A 22,996-nucleotide genomic window follows, 5' to 3' on the forward strand; every position below is an offset into this window, starting at 1 on the left:
GAGAGAGAGAGAGAGACAGAGAATCCATGAAGACATTATGGATTAATGGAGGCAATTTTTCCTGAGCGGCTCGTCCCGCGATCCGTACTTGTTTTCTCTCGTATCCGCGGGGCGGTTAAGCAGGACGAGCGATTAAGGTAAAATTAAAATTGCAAGTTTCGAGGAAAACCCCTTAATCTCAAAGTAAAACCAAACTCCGTAAAGACGCCGCTTCGGCGAAGCCCGAATCGCGTCTTATAAATTGACCCGGTTGAATTCCATGAAAATGAACTCAATCTCTCTCTTTCTCTCTCTCTCTCTTTCTCTCCTTCTCTTCTCCACGCTCTTTTCATCCCTCGAGGGAGAAAGCGGGACAGACGCTATACGGCCATTTTACTTTAGATTTACTTTTTTCAAAGGGCGCCCCCACTCTTCGAGAGACGAGCAAGCAGTCATCGACTGCCACGAAGTGGACCGGAATGGCGAAAAGGGGTTGGAAAAGCCGGGGGTGGAGGGATGGCTGAATTGGACGAGGGTGGTTTTTCTGACGTCGACTCACCCTCGACTACAGATCCACCTCCGCCTCATCCCCGTCCCGGCTCTCGAGGGGATGAAAGACGAATAAAATGGCCGATGGCTCGCTTAATACCTAAAATATACACGACAGAAATTAAGCCGCGGCGAAACAGAAATCGCGACGCTCCGTTCCTCGCCGCGGAGACCGAACATTCGCACGCGTTCGCGAGTACAATCCGCTCGCGAATTTTGCGAGACGACGACACCTGATAAAAATACGACGCCCGGTCTTCCGGTCAGCAACAAACGCGACTCTTCAACAAGAGAGCGCGACGTTATGCACTTTGCGCAGAACATTGCCAAGTCCATACCGATAACGCGTCTCTGCGGTCTGGAAGACCGCACGGCGAGCACGGCGGAGAACGCAAACCAAATTTAACATCTTTTCCACGAGCTGACGAAGTTTGCAATCCAGTTTCTACATCGAGTTTCCGATTAGAGGAATCCTACCTCGAGGCCCCGCACCATCGTTTGGTATTATTATCGCTTGATTCTTCGATCGAATCGCCGTCCGCGCAAATTAATATTGCAAGTGTGCGTGTCGCGCACTCTTAATTACTACGAGAGTGACGAGTAAATAGTAACAGTAGCCGCATAGAAAATACTTTGGGATCTAATTGGGACTCAGCCCAATTTTTCGTAATAATCATGCGTTCCAGATAGAAAATTAATGCAGGTTCTGGTTAGAAGCGTAATATTTTAAACATGCGAATCTAAGTGGGAAACCCAAACAAATCCCATTTAGTTTTCCACGTTTGCCCAAAGATTTTTTTTGTTTACATCTTAAACTAAAATTGAGTAAAATATACCAAACAATTTGAGTATTTTGTCGTTACAGATATATATATATATATATATATATATATATATATATATATATATATATACGTATATATTTATAAAGAGTAAGTCCTGAAAATATTTGAGAAAAAGAAACAAAGAAATTGTAATAGAAGACGTTTGAGTTAAGAAAGTAAAAAAAATATATATAAATATCCGACAAATCTTCACAAATATATGAAATCATCAAGTTATTCTCAGATGTACAAATGTATTCTATATTTTATACAAAATAAAAAAGCATTGTTTTACGTTTTAACACGGAACAGTATAAGCTAGAAAAATATTTCTATTGTCTTTATTGCATTAATGAAACTGATGCAAGAAACACTTAAGAATAAAACTCCCAATTAGTATCGTAGTGGGATAATCTATTTTAAGACTAAGTTGGGCATTCTGATTGAAATCTAACCTGCATTTGAGAAAGTACTAGGAAATTTCTATGCGAATGTATTTAACATGAATGAATAAAAATATCAGACGAATTATCCGCGAACACTCCTAATTTCGAATTTTCGGAAATTATATCGCGTCCAGAAATTACGGGTAATTTCAGAAATTACGTTGCGCTCTCATAATATCAAGCTGAAAAATATCGTCCACTTTTTGCCGCGGAATAAGGGCAATTAATGCCCGAGACGTTGGTTATGCAACGGGCGAGGGCGAGACTGCGAGGCGAGAGGGGCGGTTAGAAAATGAATCTCAGTCCTCGGAAGGGATGCTTTTTGTCACTTGAAATATGCCGAAAGAGGGGTGTATTCGTCTGGCGCGGAGGCGAGGAGTGATAAAATGGCGTGCCGCGAACAAAGGGTCTTTCGCGGGATTTTTGTCCCCTTCTTTAACAACGTCGAAGTCAAGTCAGTTCCGGCCGTTCGAGACATTCGACTCGCGTGAGATTGCGTGAATCGCCCTCGCGCATAAAACGTCGCACTGCAAACGTAAGTGTGCTGTTTCGGCTGAATCTCTTTTCGCGCGTCTCTTAAGCTTGATCTACAATGTATTATTTGCTTCCTGTTTCTTTTTCTTTATCTCTTTCTGACTCATACCTTAAGTCTAAAACCTAATCTACAATATACTCTTTGCTTCCTGCTTCTTTCTCCTTATCTCTTTCTGACTCAAACCTTAAGCTTTAAGCCAAAAAAAGATAGAAGACAAGAAACAGAACGCAAAGAGCATATTGTAGATCAGGCTTTAAATTAAAAAAAGACAGAGAACAAGAAACAGGAAGCAAATTCACATACAAAGAGCACATTGTAGATTAGGCTTTACCGTCTCAAGAGTCACGTCATTTGACACGTCTCAAGTTGCATCTCAAACGCCTTAAACGTGTCAAATGACACATGATTGAAAACCGCAAGAAACTTGCAGAAAGAGCTTCAGCCAAATTGCACGCGATTAAACGTAACACATTTGAATTTGCAGCGCGCTCAGTATACACGCTCGGGATAACGCAAGTTCCGTCGCCGACTCGCAACATCTTCGAGCTCGCTACGTCGGAGAAATTACACCCGGCGTGTAATCGAAGGGGGTGGTTTTCAGGCTCGAGGGACGATAACCAATCGATAACCGCGCGAAAAGAAAGGAAAACAAGGGAGAAAGAAAGAACAGCCGAACGAAGCACCGATATCCTCTCTTTCTTTCTCGTTTCCTTTTTCATTTAACGCCGAGAGTTCTATATTGGAGTTCTTACGAATAAATTATTGCTGGCATCTCGCGAATACTCCGAGGTATGCCGGTTCTCTCCTTCAGCCGGCGAAAATCTTTCGCGGCACGAAGAAGGAACAAAAGAACGTAGCGCCGGATGATTTGCCGGATCGTGAGGGTGTACGACCACCGAAACAAGGAGGCGGTCGGGGGCGCAGGGGCAATGGGAAAGATACGCGCAAAGGGGGTTGCCGAAGGAACCAGAGAGATGGGAGAGCGAGCGCGGCGGTGGCAGGGTCGGCAGTCTTTGGAGGGGTTGTATTTTAAGATTCACCCTCGGCTATCTCGCCCGCGTCCTATCGGGAAGGGGATGGATTTTTCCACGATTCGTTCCCCGAGAGAGCGTAAGAGAGACAGCATGCCGGGACAAAAATCGTTTATTCGCCGCATACGTCGGCCTTGAATGGGAATTACATGGAAAAAAAAAATGGTTGTCAACCAAAAAAATAGTAAAATATGGCATAGCTTTTCTTCCTGGCTTCAAGAATCAATTCTTAGTTGCGCTGATCTACCGATTTGTTGCCTCAAAAATATTAATGATCGAAAATTTTTACGAAGTCAATAAGAATTGATCGTAGCAGTAATTCTTTTTTTTCAGTGCGGTAAGATGAAAATGCTGATTCCCAAACACATGCCTAATCCTAGACATCCTTGTCTCGGTCTTGAAATATTTAATTTTCTTTGATTTTTAAGTCGCGACAAAAATAAGTCGAGATAAATTTTTTATTGTGTAAGCACTGGATTGTATAATAAGTTTGAATTCTTATTTGCATAATAACTTTGAATTCTTCAGGTAAAATAAAACATATCCCGGAGTAAACGAAGTATATTCTGAATTTTTTCATCGTATTGGGTAATAAGTGATTTTTCGGATTTTTCAGGAAAACGAAAACAAATCGAAAATATCAAGAACTTCTTTTTACCGTGTAAGTACTGGGTTATACGAGAAGTGATTTCAGATAAAATGAAGCCGTTATATTTTTATGTTGTTGCAATTTCGGGAAGCAGGGTCGAAGGAAGCAGAAGATCGAAACGACGCATATAATCTTTCATAAAATGGTGGTGAGACATAGAGATACGGTCGTTTCATTTTGCATAAAGAAGCCGAAATTACTTAGTGCACAGTCCGCAACGCTGCTGCCGATTAATTATCTGTCGCGCGAGATCTCGAATAAATCTGCGAACGTGCATCGAAGCATAGCCGAAGTTCGGGACTAGTGAAGTTGGATTCTGTTCCTCGCGACGTTTCAGGCGACGCTTCGAGCACGCTGATCAACGCGTTACTTTTTTCACGGTTGCCAGGTACACGTTTAGGTAGGCGGTGCGCAAAAGCTTTCTTACTCCGCGCGGAGGCACTAGTCAAACATCACGCGCGCTGCTTCCCCTCGCCCCGTCCCGTCCCGTCCCGTCTCGCTTCTCTCCTCCGAGATGCTTCGACTTACAAGTATCCTCGACTTGAAGGCACTTTGCACCGACTTGAAAACGACACGAGGGTCGTCCAAGGGACTCGCTCGCCGACAAACTTTGAGCGTTGTTCGCTGCGAGCAACACATGCCGCGACACTTGAGGCTCGAAAACGCGTCGAAGAAACAATGTCGTCGTGCGGCTTTTAACGGCGTTTTTCATAGCAACTGACCGAACACTTTCCGACCCGATGACCGATTAACGAGATCACCTGCTATCGCGCTTAAAACATGAAAAGCGTTCGACGTAGCCATCGTCTTTGTAGATATGCGAAATACGTGTGTTTTTTTAGCACGGAAGAGTATATTTTTATAATTAAGTAACATTAATTATCTCTGACTCTATGTGGGCGTAATGAAACAGACATCTTTTCAGATACAAAGTCTTGCTAATTTTATTAGTTAGAATTATTAGATAGATTTTTGTAATTACTGTTTCTGATATACAGTCAAGAGGGAGATATTGCTTAATTTTCATTTTAATATTTTCTCCCAATAGACTTAAAATAGAATGTCCACTTTAACAGCGGAAAAAGACTCATAGGCTACTTCCATGTGTATCTCTTTTCATCTATCGTCTCTTTCCACCAATTTTCGCTGTCACGTCGCTCGCATTTCCAATCTAATAATGCATACATTTTCATCCCGCTCGCGACCCGAGATTGCGAGCGAGGCAATTACAAAGTATCAACCGCGTAATTTTTTATTCTCTCGAGAGATCCTCGATCGTGTTGTACAGATTACAGGCGGGGGATGTGTGTGTAGTTTGCACCACGTATAATTCTCGTTCCTTGGTGCATAATTCGCGAGTTCCTCGCCTCGTGGTTGTAGCCACGAGAGGATCTGTCCGCACGAGCGGTATACCGAAGTCCTGAAGAAGAACACTTTCGTATTTTTATTGATTTGCCCGGTGAGGGGTAGTTAAGGGGCGCCAACCGCCGGTCTTACCCCCACTCGGATTGCAGTACCCGCACCCCTGCCGCCCCTTCAGCCGAGAGGGGTCGAGAGGATAGCGAGCGTGAGAAAGAGAAAGAGAGAGAAAGAGGGAAAGAGACTCTCCTTACTCCCTTCTTCTTTTCCTTTCGGCTTCCCCACTGCTGTGCGCGGTGGACTCTTTCTTTCTCTCTTTCTCGCTCTCTCCCCCTCTCTCTCTCTCTCTCTCTCTCTCTCTCCACTCCTGGCTTTTCCGACGGACGCCGTTGAAGAAAAGTACCCACGAAAAAGAAGGAGCGCACGTCCCTACCCTCGCGTCACCCTCTGGCCTTTTATTCGGCGAGCGAGCGAAAAGATTTCGAGGTCCACGGAGGCCGCGCGAGCAAACTCGGCGCGCAGAAAGTGAAAAGTTTTCTTTCATCTCGCTGCGGCAGATCGCGACGGGTGGGAGGGTGGGGGGAGGGGGAGAGGGAGAATGGGGGACCGCCTTTAGCGAGAGGGGGTTAAACGCGGAAAAAGTTTCAGCCGAGATTTCATTTGCGACGGGGGTGCAATCTGCCCGGCCGGTAATCCCCGTCTTTGTTCTAATGGAATGGGATTCGTCGTCCGCTGTGCTCGGCAATGGCCATACTGCTTTTTCTTTTAACGGCCCTGGCAATAAAGTAATAAAATTTCCGTGGCCGTGCTACTTCCCGTTCGGACCGGTTGGCTCTGTCGCTCGCAGGATCTGTCGGCAGGAACGGCCGTACCTTTTATGCGACTTTAACGGCATCGTGGCATCGCCTGAGTGCGTCTTCGAGTTTCTAATTAATCGACGCGGAATGAAGTTGACCGGCCGATCAGATGCGTAGGCTGCGCGTCGCGCCCGATGGAGTTTCATGATATCCGACTGACAATGCGTCTCTCGCTCCGAAATTTTCTTTGAAGATCTCTATTCTCTATTTTATTACATTAAAAAAATATATTTATAATTGTAATCGCACAGTGAAAAATTTACTGTCAGGAGAACCGTTTTTTTAAGTAAGTGTTATTTTACAGTCTCAGACGGCACAAACTTCTAAAAGGTGTCTGAAAGACGTGTAAAAGACGTCTAAATAAAATAAGATGTTTTCCGAACGTTTTTAAAGCATCTTTTGGAAACCTGTACTGTCTGAATTGTCAGTAACAATAACTTACATATTGTTACTATTATGTTTTTGTTCAGACCGTTTTACATAAAAAAGTGTAATGATATTAATAACAGAAAACGAATAACAAAAATATTTTTATCAAAACTGTGTCCTTCAGAAAACGACTTGCACAAATTTACAATTTTTACAGTACAATCGGCAAAGTTAAGATAAAGCCTTTGTTAATAACAATGTTGCTAACATGTTATTAACATGTTGCATCCAGTTTAATTTTTTACTAATAACATTTGCTTCAACATATTTTGATCTAGATTGCCAAGTGATGGATTGCAGAAATAATGTTTTTGATAATGTTGGTAACAAAGTTACCATCATATTATCAAAATAAGTAACTTTTGTCAATTATATTTATTTTTCGCGAAATATAAAAAAAAAATTTGTTAACATTTTTCATTCCAAAGTAACAAAGTTAATGCAAAATATGATTAATTTGTATTGTAACCCTTGTTGGGAATGATAGTTTTCAACAATTTTAAATGAGACAATCCACAATTGTTAGTGACACTGCTGGAAACACACGTTATTAGCAATGCTACTGCTGGCGTAAACTGGTCATTGGAACAACAAGAATAGTTAGCGCCAAAAATAACCATAATTTCGACGTGATTGTAATTATTTTTCTCCTCAGCGCAAAGAACACAACAGCTACTTGATATTCATTCCGATTTTGCGAAGAGAAGCATCGCAACTTCTCACGCGAAATGCGCGAAGCATACAATGCGAAAACTCGGGAGCGAGGGATATCGCGCGCGATATATTGAAAACTAGCCGGCATTTAATTGGCTCTAACTGGCTCGTTGGTTGTCCCGAAAGTCTCTCCTTATTTATTGCCACGCCACGTATTCCCGCTCGCAGGGACATTACGCGGTAACGCGCCCCTGCGCGCTCTCGCTTTTTACGTTAGCCGCCCGGCCGTGCGCGCGCGTACGGTAATTAACTTTTCATACCACTTAATGTCCTCTTACGAGGAAAACCACGGGGGAAAAAACGAGACGAGCAATTTGCGGACGAGGCGTCTCCTTTTTCATCCTTTTCTCTTCTCTCTCCCTCTCTCTTTTTTCCCGCCGTCGTCGTAAGGCAGACGCGTCGGCAGTTTGTGACCTTTAATTAAGTGAAAAAGAGCGCGGACGGGCCACTCTCACGGCCCGTCCACGGTCCATGGAAAATGAATAGGACACCGATGCGAAAGCAGAACGGCGGATAATGGGTGCACCTGTAAAAAAAAAAAAAAAAGAGCGAAAAAAACTACGAGGAAAACAGATGCAGGAGGGATGAGAGAGTGAAAAAAGCCATGGGCCACCACCTGTTAGAAAAAGCATCCCTCCCGCGGTGGAGGGTGATACCCGGCGCTCTGGGGTGGTGGAAAAAAAACGGCAAGCAGCCCAGCGGACACACCAGTCCGTCCGTGTACATGCGGGCGCGCACACCCATATACACACACGCACGCGCGCACACATTGCTCACACCCGACACGAGGGATTCCGTGGGGTGGTGGCGCGTGGCACGTGCCGGGTAGTCCAGGAACGTTCACGGACAAGTTGTATACGCCGAAAGGAAGAAAGGACGCTCGCGCGCGGGGTGCCAAGTGGGCCACGCCACTTGTTTTTTTTTTTGTTTGCTTTTTCTTTGCGGGACCCCAGAGCACTCGGAGGAGTGACAGGTATGCGGGAAAAAAATATTTGGGGTCGTCATGCGTTGGTAGATGCGTAAACGACACGATGACGACGCGCGATCCTCTCCGTGATTTTTGCTCGCGACGTGATTCAGTAGCCAGGGAGCTTCGTGTTCGTTTAATTGGCGATTAGCGAGCGAGTGCGTTGTAATGATCGATGTAGGGATACACCTTTCCGCCGTTTTCTTCCTTTATCCTTCTTCAATCTTTGATGTTCTGAAAGAGGCAGCGACGTTTACACGCGCGGATAAACCAGCGACGATGCGTCCTGTATTTTTCGCGTCGATCCTAAAATTAATTTATTTAACGTGTTTCGTGGAAGAGTTAACGCCGTGGTGAGCGAAAAGTACACCGGAAAAGGCACGAGATAAAAGGATACGGCACTTGTGCAGTAAAAAGGGGTAAAACACGAGCGCTCGTAAAGCACTAGGGAATTGGATGATAAATTTAAAACTCTGTTAAAACGCTTCTAATGAAATCTGCACGGTGGATAAGCCCGTGTTTGCCCTACAAAGACGCGGAAGGAGCAGTAAAGCCGTTACCTCATTAAAAATACAGCCTCTCGCAGTTTTTGCCTCGTCCGCCGTTAATTAGCGTGTCGCGTGCAATACGGTTACTCAAACTGCGCAAATTGTGTCTTATTTAATGACTGAACAATGAAGGATCTTGTTGAAAAATAAGCGTAGTCAGGACACGAACCCGCGATGGAAGGAACCAGCGGCGGCATCTTCACAATACGGCCCGTACTCGGTAGCGAAGGGGTGGCTTCACACGGCCAGCAGATCGCTGTTCTCGCTGTTTCTTACCCTTCGACGAATCGAGGGAATCTCGAATGGGAAAGCAGACGGGAAGCAACGTTGAAATCCGAATCCAAAAATCATCGCGTAACGGAGAAATGAAAAAAACATACACATATATATGCTCGAGTGAGACTCTTGCAATTACTAATGACATTATTTTTACTATCGCTTCGAGCGAAAATATTGTCACTTTTCAGTCACTGTTTGAGTCAGATTCTCACTAAAAAAATTTTAGAAAGAGGTTTACTATTATTCTCGCGTATATGTGTTAAAACGGCAAATGAGAAGTGGACGTAAAGTTGAAATTCTATTATATATGTATAATTATAGGAAGTACAATAATAATCCCGTATATATCGCTATTGTGGCATAGGAAGTGTGGAATATTTATGAGTCTGGCAAAACCAATAAGATCGGAGTTTTCATCAAAAATGAAGGAGAACGTATGGTTATGGATCGTTTCATGGAAAGCTACTACGTCGAATCTATATGATTCCTCTTAAAACATTCATCAGCAGTCATAACTTGGCTTGGACTGGCCAATAATCATTCTTCTTTCGCGCTTCTGTCTTCATGCATTCTCTTTCTCTTTCTCTCTCTCTCTTTCTCTTTTTCCCTCTCTGTCTCGGGCGAGTTCAATTAACACGAGCTCCTCGCGACGGGAAGTAACAGCATCGTCGCACCCTCGCCGACCGGAGCCGAGGCCGATGAATCTCTATGAAATGTCCCCGACTTTCTCGCGAAATAATAAAGGGCCGAGTGTCGCGTACCGAGTCGCGGGCCCACCCGGCGCGACTTAAGCGAAACAAACGCGGCGACGTTAAATCTTCATGGAAGTCTGGAAGACCGCGTTAATGTTCGGGTAACCATGTAAAACCGTGCTTACTTATCTCCGGGAAAACAGCCCTCGCACGGGCGGCGGCGGCGGCGGCGGAGGAGGGCCGGTAGGGGGCGGAGGGGCGTGTGGAGCCGAAAGGGGATGCTTCGGGAAGAAGTGGCGCGCTCCGCATCCGCGCGGCATTTGGTTTTTAACGAAAATTAACGGCGCCGGGCCGAGATTCTGCAGATGCTCCGCGTATAATCTAATAGTCGACGAAGTTACCGTGAAGGGGAGGCTGGCGAGAGCGGAGAGATCGCCCCCGTAGGGTCGTCCTCCGCGCAACTTTTTCCGACTTATCATTTCGGCCCGCTGAATTACGACTAACTAGTCTTCTACACGCGAAGATTCGCGCTTCTTCTGTTTCCGACTCGTTCGACGATTTCGCGATCTCCTTTTTAAAGGCCTGTATAAACGACGACGACAGCGATGACGCAGCTATACATGTTAAATAAATCACGCGCGCCTCGCTCTTTTCCGGGTTTCTACCTGTAACCCGGCGTATGGGGAAGGAAAATTTCATTAAGCCGGATTGGAGAGCGCTAATCAACGTCGTTGCGACCGGATCCTTCGCCGGCGTCGGAAAGTTATTTACACGTTGTTGCTCGGCGAGAGATGCACGCGCATGAGAGCGAACGTGGTCACCGAGAGAGGGTAGTTCTCCGCGAGTAGTCCTCCCTGCGAATTTATTCCCGCGTTGAACATCGCGCACCGCGAGCTTCCTCAACGAAAAGCGCGCGCGTCACCGCGCTCTAATATTAGAGACGGTAAGAATGAATCCAATTTAAGTCGTGACGGATTGCTAAAACGAGCAGGATACGTAATTACCCCTCTGAGAAAAGTGAAGAGGCCAACGATCTGCTCCTCCGTGCGGAATGTATCTGAACACGTCGCACCGTGCGTGTGTCGAAAGTCACTCTGAGAAAAAAAATCTTTGCTATATTCGCAACTATAATCGTATAAAGAAATAATTATAAATTAAAGAAATAATTATCAAGTAGTCAAGAAAACAATTTTTTTATTAAATTCTACTATAATGTTAGCGATAATAATCTGATGCGAATGTTACCACTGTCATTTGCGTGTTAGAACAATCAAAAGATATGGCTGGGGCCAAAAATAACTGTAGTTTTTGTTAGATCAATCATTTTTTCAAATTGCACATAATTTTGACGTAATTTTTACTGCAATATTTTTCTCCATGTAGTTTATTAGCTTTTTCTCATCGATTTATTATTTATTAATTATACGGAGAGGCACGAACAATATGTCAAAGCGATATAATGCGTCGCAGGGACAGCTTTGCGTTAAGGCCCAGAAATTGTGTGTACGATTAGAAAATACTACTAACCTAATTACACTACGCGCTGAGGCTATTATGCCGGTATATGTACACTAAGCTTTAATAGAGCTTAGAAGGAGGTGAGATATTCAGATTTGAGTTTGGAGTTAAATGTGACTTTTTTTTAGTTGAATCGCGGTTATAAATATAATGTCGCGTGTATATCATACGATTTAACTGAAAATTTTTAATCTGACTTTATATACAAATTTATGTTTTTTTTTATGAGAAATGTCCTGAATATTAGTGCGACTAAAGGCTTAGTATTTCCCAAGTCGAAACTCACTGACGATTTCCAGTCGTTCGCATCATGTTGGAATATAATGTGACGCGATATGATTCGCTATATCAGACTGTCAAGATGACAGATTAGTTTAATGATCAAGTTGTAATGCATATGCATATCTAGACACGACTAGAAATTACCGGCGGTCTACATTAAAAAAGAAGCGTTTGGTATTTGTTACACAGTGTAATGATTATAGTCGAGATAGTTATCACCTATTTTGTGATAAGCGTTACTACATACACACACGGCGTTGCTAATACAATACTCTTATATATCTAACTTTGCACTGTAAAAAATCTTGCGTACACAGTACGTAAACAAATGTTCCAAAAAGTCCACTCTAAATTTTTTGTCCAAAATAACCCATTCATATGTTCATTCGTGTGTTATTTATATTATGTACAGACTAGTAAATAATATAAATAACACATGAATGAACATATGCATGAGTTATTTTCGACACAAAATTTAGAGTGGACTTTTTGGAACATTTGTTTACGTATTGTGTACGCAACATTTTTTACAGCGTAACTATTATTTCTTTCTTGATGAAACAGTAAAATGATATGGTTGGCGCCGCGAGGATGACTATAAAATTCATAGTGAGATTAATAATTTAACTTTATTTCAGTGTGTTGTATAAATTGTACAAGACCCTGTTACATGGCATCTCACCGCAACTTAGTCGAGACAAAGAAAGAGAAAGGGGGAGTAAGTCATTCATCTCCGGCGATTAATGAAAAATTCATAGCTCCCCGCCTCCTGTGCGTTCCCGGGAGGAATTTGCGCGAAATCGCGCAGTCCTTTCGGCGCACACGACTGCCCCTTCCGGTCGGCCGTTGTTCTTTCCTCTTCCTTTTCTCCTTTCTCCTTTTTGGAGCCGGGTCGCGACGAAGACAGTATGTTTTCACTTAAAGGGCGGTTACAATATTCCCGTGCGCCACCCCGGACAGAGCATCCCGGGCAATTTTTCACCCGTTCCAGCCCCCGCGACGGGAGCGGACGTCGGCGACCACTTCATAAAATTACTTTATTACTCGTCCGGCCCTTGCGGTGGCCCCGGGTGTCCCTTTTCCGAGGCCATTTTTTACCGCGACATATGTCGAGGAGGGCTTGGCCCTCCGAGGAGTCCGAGCGGTCCGCTCTCTGCCTTTCGGATCTCTTTTTTACCGACGCCGACCCTCGCAGACCGCGATAGAATCCTCGCGGTATCGCCTCGACTTTTTGCCGCTGATTTTCACCCCGGTCGTGTCCTCGACGATTCGGCAAAGGGAATGCTCGCGGATAGAACCGAGTAATAAAAAATGTACGACTAATTTAGGAATTACCCCAACGAAAAAGATATATAGTAAAAAGTACCTTTGAGTTCTTAAGAAGCGCGTTTTTATTTAAAACGACAGCCTTAGGGACCTTAGGGACTGAAGGGGGACTGGAATTGGTGTCGGTTCGATTATTATTGTTATTGTTCTCATTCTTTGCGGTCAGTCGCGCGATTTGAGAACGGCTGGCGCGGTGGCGGCGCATTTACGCCTATAATTCTTGCGACACGCTTAATCGAGCGAGGCAATGTTGTCCGAACGACGGCTATAATTAAACTTACGAGAGCGAAAGCATTATGGTTGTCAAGCACGGTGGCTCGATCGATAGCAACGCACCCCGATGGATGAGCGCGATGCCATTGTCGATGAATTTATCAACTAGATGCAGCGTCACGGGCCGCTTGACGAGAGAACGAGAGAGCGAACGAGTTGCTCGCTCCGTGCCTCGAAATATCGACGGAAGTCTCCGTGCGAAACCTATCGAGCCGCCGCGGTTCTCGGAGTTGAAAACAGCGAGAAATTAAATCGCGGTTTTTTCGCTGTGAACGCCGCGAAACGGCCGCGTAAAATAAACCAGTTGCAGTTGAGATTCGTACATTGTTCTAAACATTAATGATGTTTGAGGGCAATTAACATACCGGGGCTGCCTGTGGTTAATTATCATAAACATCATTAATACTTAAGATGCAATATTTCCAGCACAATGAAATCATTTTACTTACAGCTGCGGCGAGTTAATTGCGAGCAAATATTATCAGTACCAATATATATATCGGAATGCAATTTCGCTCAGCGGCGCGGTCGACAAGAGCGGTCCCCATCACACCTCGCGAAACGAGAGAGAGAGAGCGCGCGTGTGGGAGAGACTCTTTCGCGTTCACGAGTTACGAGGCGTTCGCGAGATTCGTAAGCGGCGGCTTGTGTACCTTTAATGCCAACATTACACCCTCCAAACAACATTTCCGCTCCGACACAACGATGCCTTTGGCTAGAGTTGCTATATTTGTAAGTTGGTAAAGAAGGATGTCCGAAAATTTGGACGACTAAAGAAAAAAATCGCCGGGTAGAGTGCGTTTATTACGATACCTTTCCGAACGTCAATTTTCATATGTTATACATTTTAACATGCGTATTTTAACATATATACAGGGTGTTTCTTTACCTCCGCCCACGAAGCACATAGCGTTATTTCTTATGAAAAATTGAATCGAAAAGTCTTAAATCATTTTTGTCTTTGATACTTAACGAAGCAGATATTCTTTAATAAATAACAGCAAATCCGCGCGGTCCTTTAGAAGTATACACGTCTGTGAGCTGCGCGCCTGGTAGTATGCGTGAATGCAGCGGCGAAATATTCATACACATTATCAGGTATGCAGCTCACAGACGTGTATACTTCTAAAGAACGGCGCGGATTTGCTGGAATTTATTAAAGAATATCTGCTTCTGTTAAGCATCAAAGACAAGAATAGTTCAGGACTTTTCGATTCAATTTTTCATAAGGGATAACACTATGTTCTTCGTGGGCGAAGGTAAAGAAACACCCTGTATACAAGGTGTCCCAAAACAAGCTCCTTGAAGTTCTCGTAGAGGCAGAGTACGGATTTCGATGAACATAAAAGTCTTATATCATTTTGCAATATTTGCAATAATTATCGAGATATTAATTAAAGAAAATTTGTGAATTAGGTGTACATTAAGTCTACATTAGGTGTACATAAGGGCTTGTACATTAGGTCAAACTGAACAAAAAAAGTCCTTTACTATTTTTCTAGTAACTTTGTAAATTTTTAATTACTAATTAAAGAAGATTGACAGATGGTCGCTCATAATAATATATTAATGATGTTTAATTAATAACTGGTCGCTCGTAATAATATATTAATGTTGTTTAATTAATAATTGAAGATCTACCAAGTTGTTACAAAAAAGGTAAAGGATTTTTCCATCCTATGTCTCTACGAAAGCTTCAAAGGTTGTTCTGGAATACTTTTATATTATTGATGACAGTGCGCGCAAAAATAGGCTACATATAAATATATTAGCATAAATTATTGCATATACTTTGCAAGCTTTCAGAACCTCAACGTTCCTTTATATTTTATCTGTGAACTCTAAACAATTTTCAGTTAAAATTTAGACAAGAAAAGCTCCTTCGATGCGATAGGGAAGAACAATAGCGTCCTTGACACACGGAGAAAAATAATTTGCTAGCCCAGCAAATTTTCTGCTAGTCTAGCAAAATCTTTTCGTTATTATATCTTTCGTTATTATATGGACAGCAAAAAGATTTGCTAAGAGTAGTAATCACTATTTGTTAGATATAATTTGCTAAATCTACAAATTATTTTGCTGTAAGAACTATGATGGATTTATATAAACAGTTACAGTTTTGCTCCGATAGCAAATAAATTTGCTAAGGATATATTATTTTGCATCGATAACAAATTAACGTAATTCTTAGAAGAAATACACTCAACAAATTTTTTATCTTGGCAACGAAACTACTTCTGCTCTGATAACGAGTAATTTGTAAAATTAGTTACGTCAACTAAATTTTTTTGATGTTACTACGAATATACAGTAGCAATGACGATTTTGCTAAAAGAGCAAAATTATTTTTCTCCATGCAAGACATGAAACTTTTGGCTATAAAGAAGGACAATCCTTCAAAAGAAGACATTTGCACGGAGAAAAATAATTTGCTGGTCCAGCAAATTTTTTGCTAGTCTAGCAAAATTTTTTCGTTATTATATGAACAGCAAAAAGATTTGCTAAGAGTACTATTTGTTAAATATAATTTGCTAAATCTACAAATTATTTTGCTGTAAGAACTATGAGGGATTTATATAAGCAGTTGCAGTTTTGCTCCGATAGCAAATAAATTTGCTAAAGATACATTATTTTGTATCGATAGCAAATTAACGAATATGCAGTAGCAACGACGATTTTGCTAAAAGAGCAAAATTATTTTTCTCCGTGTGGCAACCCTAATTGTAATCCAGCTATGCCGGCGTTCGAGATCGCGTAGAATGCCGGGTGGATACGCGAATAAATCTCGCAGTGAGCACAGCGCGCCGAATTAGAAAAAGAAAGTGCACTCGTGAGTTCGCCACCATCTCCTCTACCTCCTCCTTCTGCGGAAGGCACGGAGGAGGAGGACGACGACGCGTCGTGCGTGAGCCGCGAAGACGCGTATTAGTCGATTTAACCTGTGTCCTGCGTCCGTGTTCAAGCAAACCAAGCCAAACCCGACCTCCGACACACTTGCCGCGATGGGCGCCAATCTAGTTGAGCACTAGCTCTAGCAAGACGGGCGCGCGCTGCGGAGACACTACGAGTAATTTCATTGCATCCAGTCCAATGATACGCCATCACGATTGCGCATGGTGACAGTCGGCTCGTATCAACGTATGACGTAAACCCGCTCCCGTTGTTATCATCACCGTTCCTCTCCTTAGCTCTCTTTCTCCTCGGCGAAATGCGTTCTCCTTTCACCTGAGAAAAGCGAGAGCACATCAGCCAAAAAGGGGAAGCCCGCAGCGAATCCTTACGCGGGTATCTTTTGCATTTTTTCGTTTAAGCTTCTTTGTACACGCGTGACGCGTTCCACAGCTATTGTTTTCAGCTAATCGCCCACCGTTGTCGCTATCCCCACTCTGTAGATGAGCGTGGTTGCTCCGGCCATGTGGTCGCTGCGGCCACATGATCGTTCACCTCATGTTAGAAGTTAATACGAACACTCGCCGTGTGCAAGCAGAATATATTGAACTAAATAAAAAAGTTCTATACTATTTTTTATACGAATTCTTTATTATTAAGATGTCTGAGTCTGCTTTAAATCATATCTCAAGTCCTTTTTATTTAATTTGATGAGATCTACCTGCGCATGATTGCAGCCGGTTTATAAATCTCAATTCTAACTGTTACTCCTAAAACAGCTGAAAAGCACCAGGTTGCAATGCATTAAACTTTTCGCTTCGGTTGTCTTCTCAAGTAGTGGAGATGGAGGTAAGCTAGCATCTCCATTTTCAAACGCGAATTCCTGCTAAACTGCTCGAACACTAAGATGAGGAATGCAGTGTTAAATTAGCATCTAATTAGCACGTAATTCCGGTTCACATTTTGTCTTTTTAACATTAAAGATTCCAGCTTAACGAAAGTAATTCATAGTAAGTTTGAGCGCAAGATCCTTGTGACTCGGAGTGAATTTTCACTCGTCTTGAGTGGAGATTCACTCTAAGAAATTTAAAAAGCACCTCGTCCTCGTCCTCGTCGATGAGATACGATATAAATCATCAATCTACCTGGTGCACCCAGATGATAAGCTGAAATCTCTAACAACGTGAATTATAAATAATCTCACGCTCAGTGGCGAATAGGTGAATCTACTCGTACGACTGGAAGCGCGTGTGCGCTTCGCGAGGGTCATTTTTGCGAGAGAGAGAGAGAGAGAGAGAGAGAGAGAGAGAGGGAGGGGGGAAGAAAAAGAGAGAAACGACGAAGTCGTGCACATCCGGACGATCGCGCGCAACGTCCGCGCAATACATAATTAATAGTATCCATAATTAACAACGGCGAATGCCTTCGGCGTAATGTCGCGTCGAGCGACGCCGTTTCACGAGTCGATGCGCGCGTTTCCCAAAGAAGTAACGACGTCGCAGGCCGCAGGCGGAGAATATCGATCAGGCGCGCGAACGTAAACACGCGTCGATGCTACTACATCCCGGACGAAGCCGGACGGAGCGGCGAATGTAAATTCCACCCGTCGCGATGAAAAGCGGCTAATCTACGGGCGCGTATCCAAGCCGGTTAAGGAGGGATATTCCCGGGTAGTACGTAGGATACTCCGGTTCACCGGAGACGACGACGACGACGACGACGACACCGCCGCCGCCATCACCCCGGCCCTGGGGCCGGGATTCTCACGTTTTAAGCGCGCCTCGCGGGCGAAGTTGGCGACTTAGCTGAACATTTTTCGGGGTTATCTTAATCTCGGCGGGATTAGCCGGCTGCCGTAGCCGGGTGCGCGTAGGAGTGCGAGGGTAGACGAGACGAGACTAGAAACAAACGTGAGCGCTTCCTACCCCCGCACGGGCTGCCTCGGGCATAGCCAGTGGCGTCTTCCAGCATGGGCAAGGATGAGTTGCTCGAGTTATTTCGGATCTTTCTGTTTGGGGACGCGAAGTCAATCGTGACGAATTGAGATTACAATTAGACCATTCCGTGGCGTTCAACTGTACGCCCGACATAAGTCCTACTTGGATCGTTTAATCATTGTTATTAGAGAAGAGTTGCCAAAACCGTACCATTCTCTTAAATCGTATTTCGTCATTTTCTGTTATTAAATATGATCGACATCTAACGGGATAAAAATGAGAAATATAAAAAGATTGCAGATTACATCTTGTTTTGCATGTGCTACAAACATTTAAAAAATCAAGCACGACTAATGAGGTATGATTTAAGCGAGTCACTCTCTTCTACTTAAACATTGCTGCAGGGAGAAGGAAGGGGAAAGGAAGATCGGTAACCTCGAGAAGGAACATTGAAGATCGCGGTTCTAAATCCTAATTTTAATCCTCTCGTGTCCCGAAATAAAAGAAGACACGACTTTCGGAAGTGACTTCGGCCTCGCGAAGCTGTTCTCGACTAATTAACATGGCAGAGGTCCACACATAATTTCGGCGCATCAGCCCTGCGGAGATATAAAGACGGCGCCGTTGCATCTGGCGCGCGTGTGCTCGAATACGTGCACCCTTCGCCTCCTCGTGTGCGAATGTACGTGCGTCCTCCTCCTTCTCCTCCTACTTCTCTTCTTTCTCCTCCTCGTTCTCCGCATGTGTCTCCTGTGTACACGTTCAGCGTGGCCGTATGCACGGCTCCAACCGAAAAGTTCGTCTCCGCGGGTATTGCGGACTTTGCGTAGTAGCCTTTTCGAAATCCGCTCCGCGGAAACTTCCGCGAGGAAGTCGCAGCCGGAGCCCGAGATAAAAGTTGGCGCGCACACCCGCGGGACTTGTTGCGGCGCGTAACGAACGGCCAGCGTTAGTGGCGACGATGGTGATTCGTGCCGTGCGCGGAGGGATGATTTTTCAAGACAGCTCGAGATCGTTTTTCGCGCGCGTCCATTGCTCCGACTAGAAAAAAAAGAAAAACCATCGTCGAGACCCGGTAGATCTGCCAATGAACGAGAGAATCGACGTGACACCTCTAGAATTTTTGCACTCCGGAAGTTGTTCCCATTTTTTATCGGCTCGCGAGCCGGTCGTGCTTTTCTCCTTAACCCGAGCTCGCCGTTGTTGTCGGCGCAACGCGTCGCTGCGAGCAGCGTATTTTTATCGGTCAAAATCAAAACGGATTGATTCTCTTTTATTTCACATTTTTATTTTAATTCATACCGACATGTCCGGGCACGTGTCGGATGCAGGGGGAATAACACATACACGTTCACCAAGGCACCGCAGACAATCCAATCAGAAGCGGGGGATGTGTAACGAAAAAAAAGTCCCGTTCTATGAAATCCCGTTACGAGCGCCAACGGCGCGCCGGAGCCTCGCTTCGTTTGGGATTTACTCTGACGTAGAGAGAGGGATGAAATCGAATGACAATTTTTTTTCGTCCGACGGCAAAAGCGATCCCACCCTCCTCCCCGGCCAGGGGTGCGGGATGTCATCGGGATGGAGTAGAGAGCAAGGGGGGAGAGGGAGGTTGCGAAAGGATACACGCGCTGGAGTTCTGTATCCTCTCGTTGGCGGCTTGTGGTTTAAAGCAACATCCCCTACCCACCGCAACGCGGAACCCCCACTATGTGAAAGAGCTCACCAGAGAGAGAGACAGAGAGAGACAGAGAGAGAAAGAGAGAGAGAGAGAGAGAGAGAGAGAGAGAAATGGGGGTGGAGAGGATGCGTGACTGGTGGCCGCTCGTTATTTTTATTGGCCGCGTTTATCGGTGGGCTCTCGGCACGAGGAGGAAAAAAAAGGAGCGAGGGTGCGAGGGCGTGCGAGAACTGGAAAAAAACGAGGAAACGAGCAAGAGAGAGCAGAAGAGAGCGAAAGGGAGAGAGAAAGCGTGCGGCACGGCGAGCGTGTCAATCCGGTGATTTTTTTTCCGCCCCGATTCTCACGGCTGGATGAGCGTCAGAAAAATGGGCCAAGTTTACCTCGACACGCCTGACACGTAGCGGTCTACCCGCAAACGACTCGCGTGAAAGCTTCGGTTTTGAAAGCCGAAACCTCGGCGGGGTAGCGGGCGTAATGGGCTTCTCAATTGCGGTCGCTCGAGTGCGCTTTCTGTCATGTCGCTTCGAAATAAATAACGGTTCTTGTTCCTCCCCGCAGGGCTAATGTAAAGATCCGCGACGAATCTCTCAGCAACGAACGTGCACCTCGACCTGCTGTCGTGCCAGTCGGAGATCCTCGCGCGATCTCGATTCTGAAACGATCGTTAATCACTCGAAAACGGCGAGTGAAAAAGTTTACGATTACTTGGCCGGCAAAAAGCCGGCGGTGTGTGTCGAGAGAGCAAAGTGGCGCGGATTTTATTGCTTCACGCGGTCGATTTCGGCGGGCGGTTCTCTTGGAGCCAAAACGTATCGGGCAAAAACGATCGACGGGAGAATCGAGCGAGGAAGTAGGCGGGTTTCGCGCGGGGCGCAGAAGCCATCTTGGGTTTACGGTCGAGGCGACGCTGCGCACGCTTTTTCCGGCAACTTTCTCAGCCATTTTCCGCGGACTATGCGGAAGCACTAAATAATGCGGATGCTCCTGGCGTCCTGAAAGGATGGCAAGAAGGGGGACGACGGGGCTTCGCTTCTCGTGGGTGTGGAGGCGAGCGAGACTGCTGAAGTGGGCACGAGCGGGTGGTAAGGAAGGACGAAAGGAGGGGGCGGACGGGCGCCGGGGGTGGGATTGCAGGACGAGCTGGAGATTTTGCGCGTAGAGTTATAGTGAAACTTTCGAGCATTTATTTCACGAATCTGCATATTACGTCCGCCGTCGTGGCTGCCTCGCAAAGGAGGGTACAGAAGGATGGACGGGGGTGGGTGCAGCGAGAGACGAGTGTCCTCGGCGACGTACGTACGTACGTACGTACGTACCAACCTACCTACCTATCTACCTACCTACCTACCTATCTACCCACCTACCTACCTACCTACCTACCTACCCACCTACCTACATACGTACGTTCGTACGTAAGTACATGCACGGGGAGCGGAGAGATGCGGCCGGGTGGTTGTGTGTTTTGCTACCGTCCAGAAAGGGGTTGCAGGAGACGACCGACTTTGTGGCTCCAGCCACGTCCGTCGTACGACGTCCGCACGAGGTAGTAAATACGGATGGTGATTTGTAGCTCGATCGTGCAAATTAACCTCGCGTCCCTTTCCACTCTAAGTCCAGTGTTCTTCGCCCGGTTCCACCTCCCTCGCGCATTTACACCCGTCGATAGCGCGTCGAGCGCCCGGAAGCGCGTCTCGCGGTACCACGTCGGTGGACGTTCGTCGATTGCGGTTGATCAAGGTGATCGATCGTCACGCTCATTGCCGTTGGGCTCGCGGAGAGAGATGAGGGGAGGACGCCAAGGAGCAATCGGCGGTAACCAACGGCGAATCGCGCGCGAGACTTATCTCCGATACGGATTTTTCGCCGACGCGCGCTGCATTATCGCGCGCCAGCAAGTTCGCGGTAAGTTTCGCGAGGAATTATTGATAGAAGATGGTGGAAAGATATGTGTGGCGTAGGCGAGCGTTCGCCCGCGGCCCTTCCGAGCGCTCCCCGCCGCCCCCCCGAGCCACCCGGAGTCACCCTGTGAGAGAGAAAATTTACGGCCACGCGAACTACCCTCTTAAACTCCGCGAGACCAACCTCCGGCCTTCTAGCTAGCTAGCTAGCTAGCTAGCTAGCTACCCACCTACCTACCTACCTACCCGACCCGACACCTCCGCACCCCCGCACCCACCGTCGCTGCTGCCACCATCGCCGCCATTGCCGTGAACTTTGAAAATTCGGCCCATAAAACTTTTCGAGAAACTGCGCCGCGGCGTTTGGCCGGCGGTTTGGAGGCGACCCTGGGCTTCTCGCTCGTTGTTATTGGATTTCGCGATCAAGTCTCCGATCTGCCCTCGCATTATTCTCTCACTCGTTGAAGGTGCGCGCGATGTTTCTTATTGCCGGCTAGAGGAATTTCGAATATTCGTGCCGTCATAGTATTTCACATCACACACTTTCATTAAATATCACGTTAAATAATTCGCGACTGAAGGTATTGCTAAGATAATCATTCGGAATTAAATGAAGAACGAGCTTTCCTCCGCTCGCTTTCCCTCCTCTCTCTCTCTCTCTCTCTCTCTCTCTCTCTGTCTACTCTATTCTCTCTTTCTCTTTCGTGCGCGCTTACCAAGAATTCAACCCTCTCGGAACATTCCGAGTCTTCAATTTATTCATCATGTTTAATTTCATTTTCGACTAAATTAAGGATGTATGCATCGCCGGTCCGCGCGACCGCAGGTCGTCGTTCCGCTATTGGGAATTGCTCGACTCGTGCCTTCTTAAAGAGCTTTTCCGCTCTCTGTCTGTCTCTCTCTCCCTCATCCAAGCCGGATGAAAATTCGCTACGGTACTCGCACCATCAGCGTCAGACGATCCGGGCGAGGCAACCGGGGCGAGCATGACATTTTTGAAGAGGCCATTAGCGCACACGTGTGTGTCTATGTGTGTACGCGTGTCTACCTGGCTTCTCTCTTTGCCTCTTTTTGGAGTGGAAACGATTACGTTACAAGGGTACGGGACACGAGGTCGGAGCCACGAAGCGGGTGTAACATGTACATTCGCATTTCATGAAGTAAGCACGGACGGAGAAAGAGATCGTGCACGCGTGTGGTGGAGAAAGAGATAGCAGGCGAAGAGGTTAAGGGGGCGGTAGGAGGAAAGAAGGGAGGGCGAAAGAGGCAGGAGGAGCAGAGAAGAGCGGATGATGCGGGGGGCGCGAGCAAGGGGGTACCTGCGGGGGGTA

The 22,996-nt window shown here is 45.7% G+C and overlaps 2 protein-coding genes across 8 annotated transcripts in view; one reads left to right on the plus strand and one right to left on the minus strand.

The window, feature by feature from the left end:
- LOC116849984 overlaps positions 1-1,371 on the plus strand; it is a 2,893-nt gene extending 1,522 nt beyond the window's left edge. The window contains exon 2 of the mRNA XM_032827723.1: positions 399-1,371. Coding sequence (XP_032683614.1) covers positions 399-604 — 206 coding nt within the window. The 3' untranslated portion in view covers positions 605-1,371. The remainder of the gene's footprint in view (positions 1-398) is intronic.
- Positions 1-22,996, minus strand: part of LOC116849985 — a 239,013-nt gene that overhangs the window by 10,457 nt on the left and 205,560 nt on the right. Inside the window, exon 6 of one of the 7 annotated variants that reach the window (XM_032827724.1) lies at positions 17,416-19,124. The exons of the other annotated variants lie outside the window; for them this stretch is intronic. The gene's annotated coding sequence lies outside the window, so the exon portion shown is untranslated. Of the gene's footprint in view, positions 1-17,415; positions 19,125-22,996 lie in introns of those variants that run through there. 7 annotated transcript variants of the gene reach the window in all.

The sequence above is a fragment of the Odontomachus brunneus genome, unplaced genomic scaffold (genome assembly GCF_010583005.1).
Source record: "Odontomachus brunneus isolate Ranch 3 - 2012 unplaced genomic scaffold, Obru_v1 Obru_scaffold_130, whole genome shotgun sequence".
Classification (NCBI taxonomy): Eukaryota; Metazoa; Arthropoda; class Insecta; order Hymenoptera; family Formicidae; genus Odontomachus; species Odontomachus brunneus.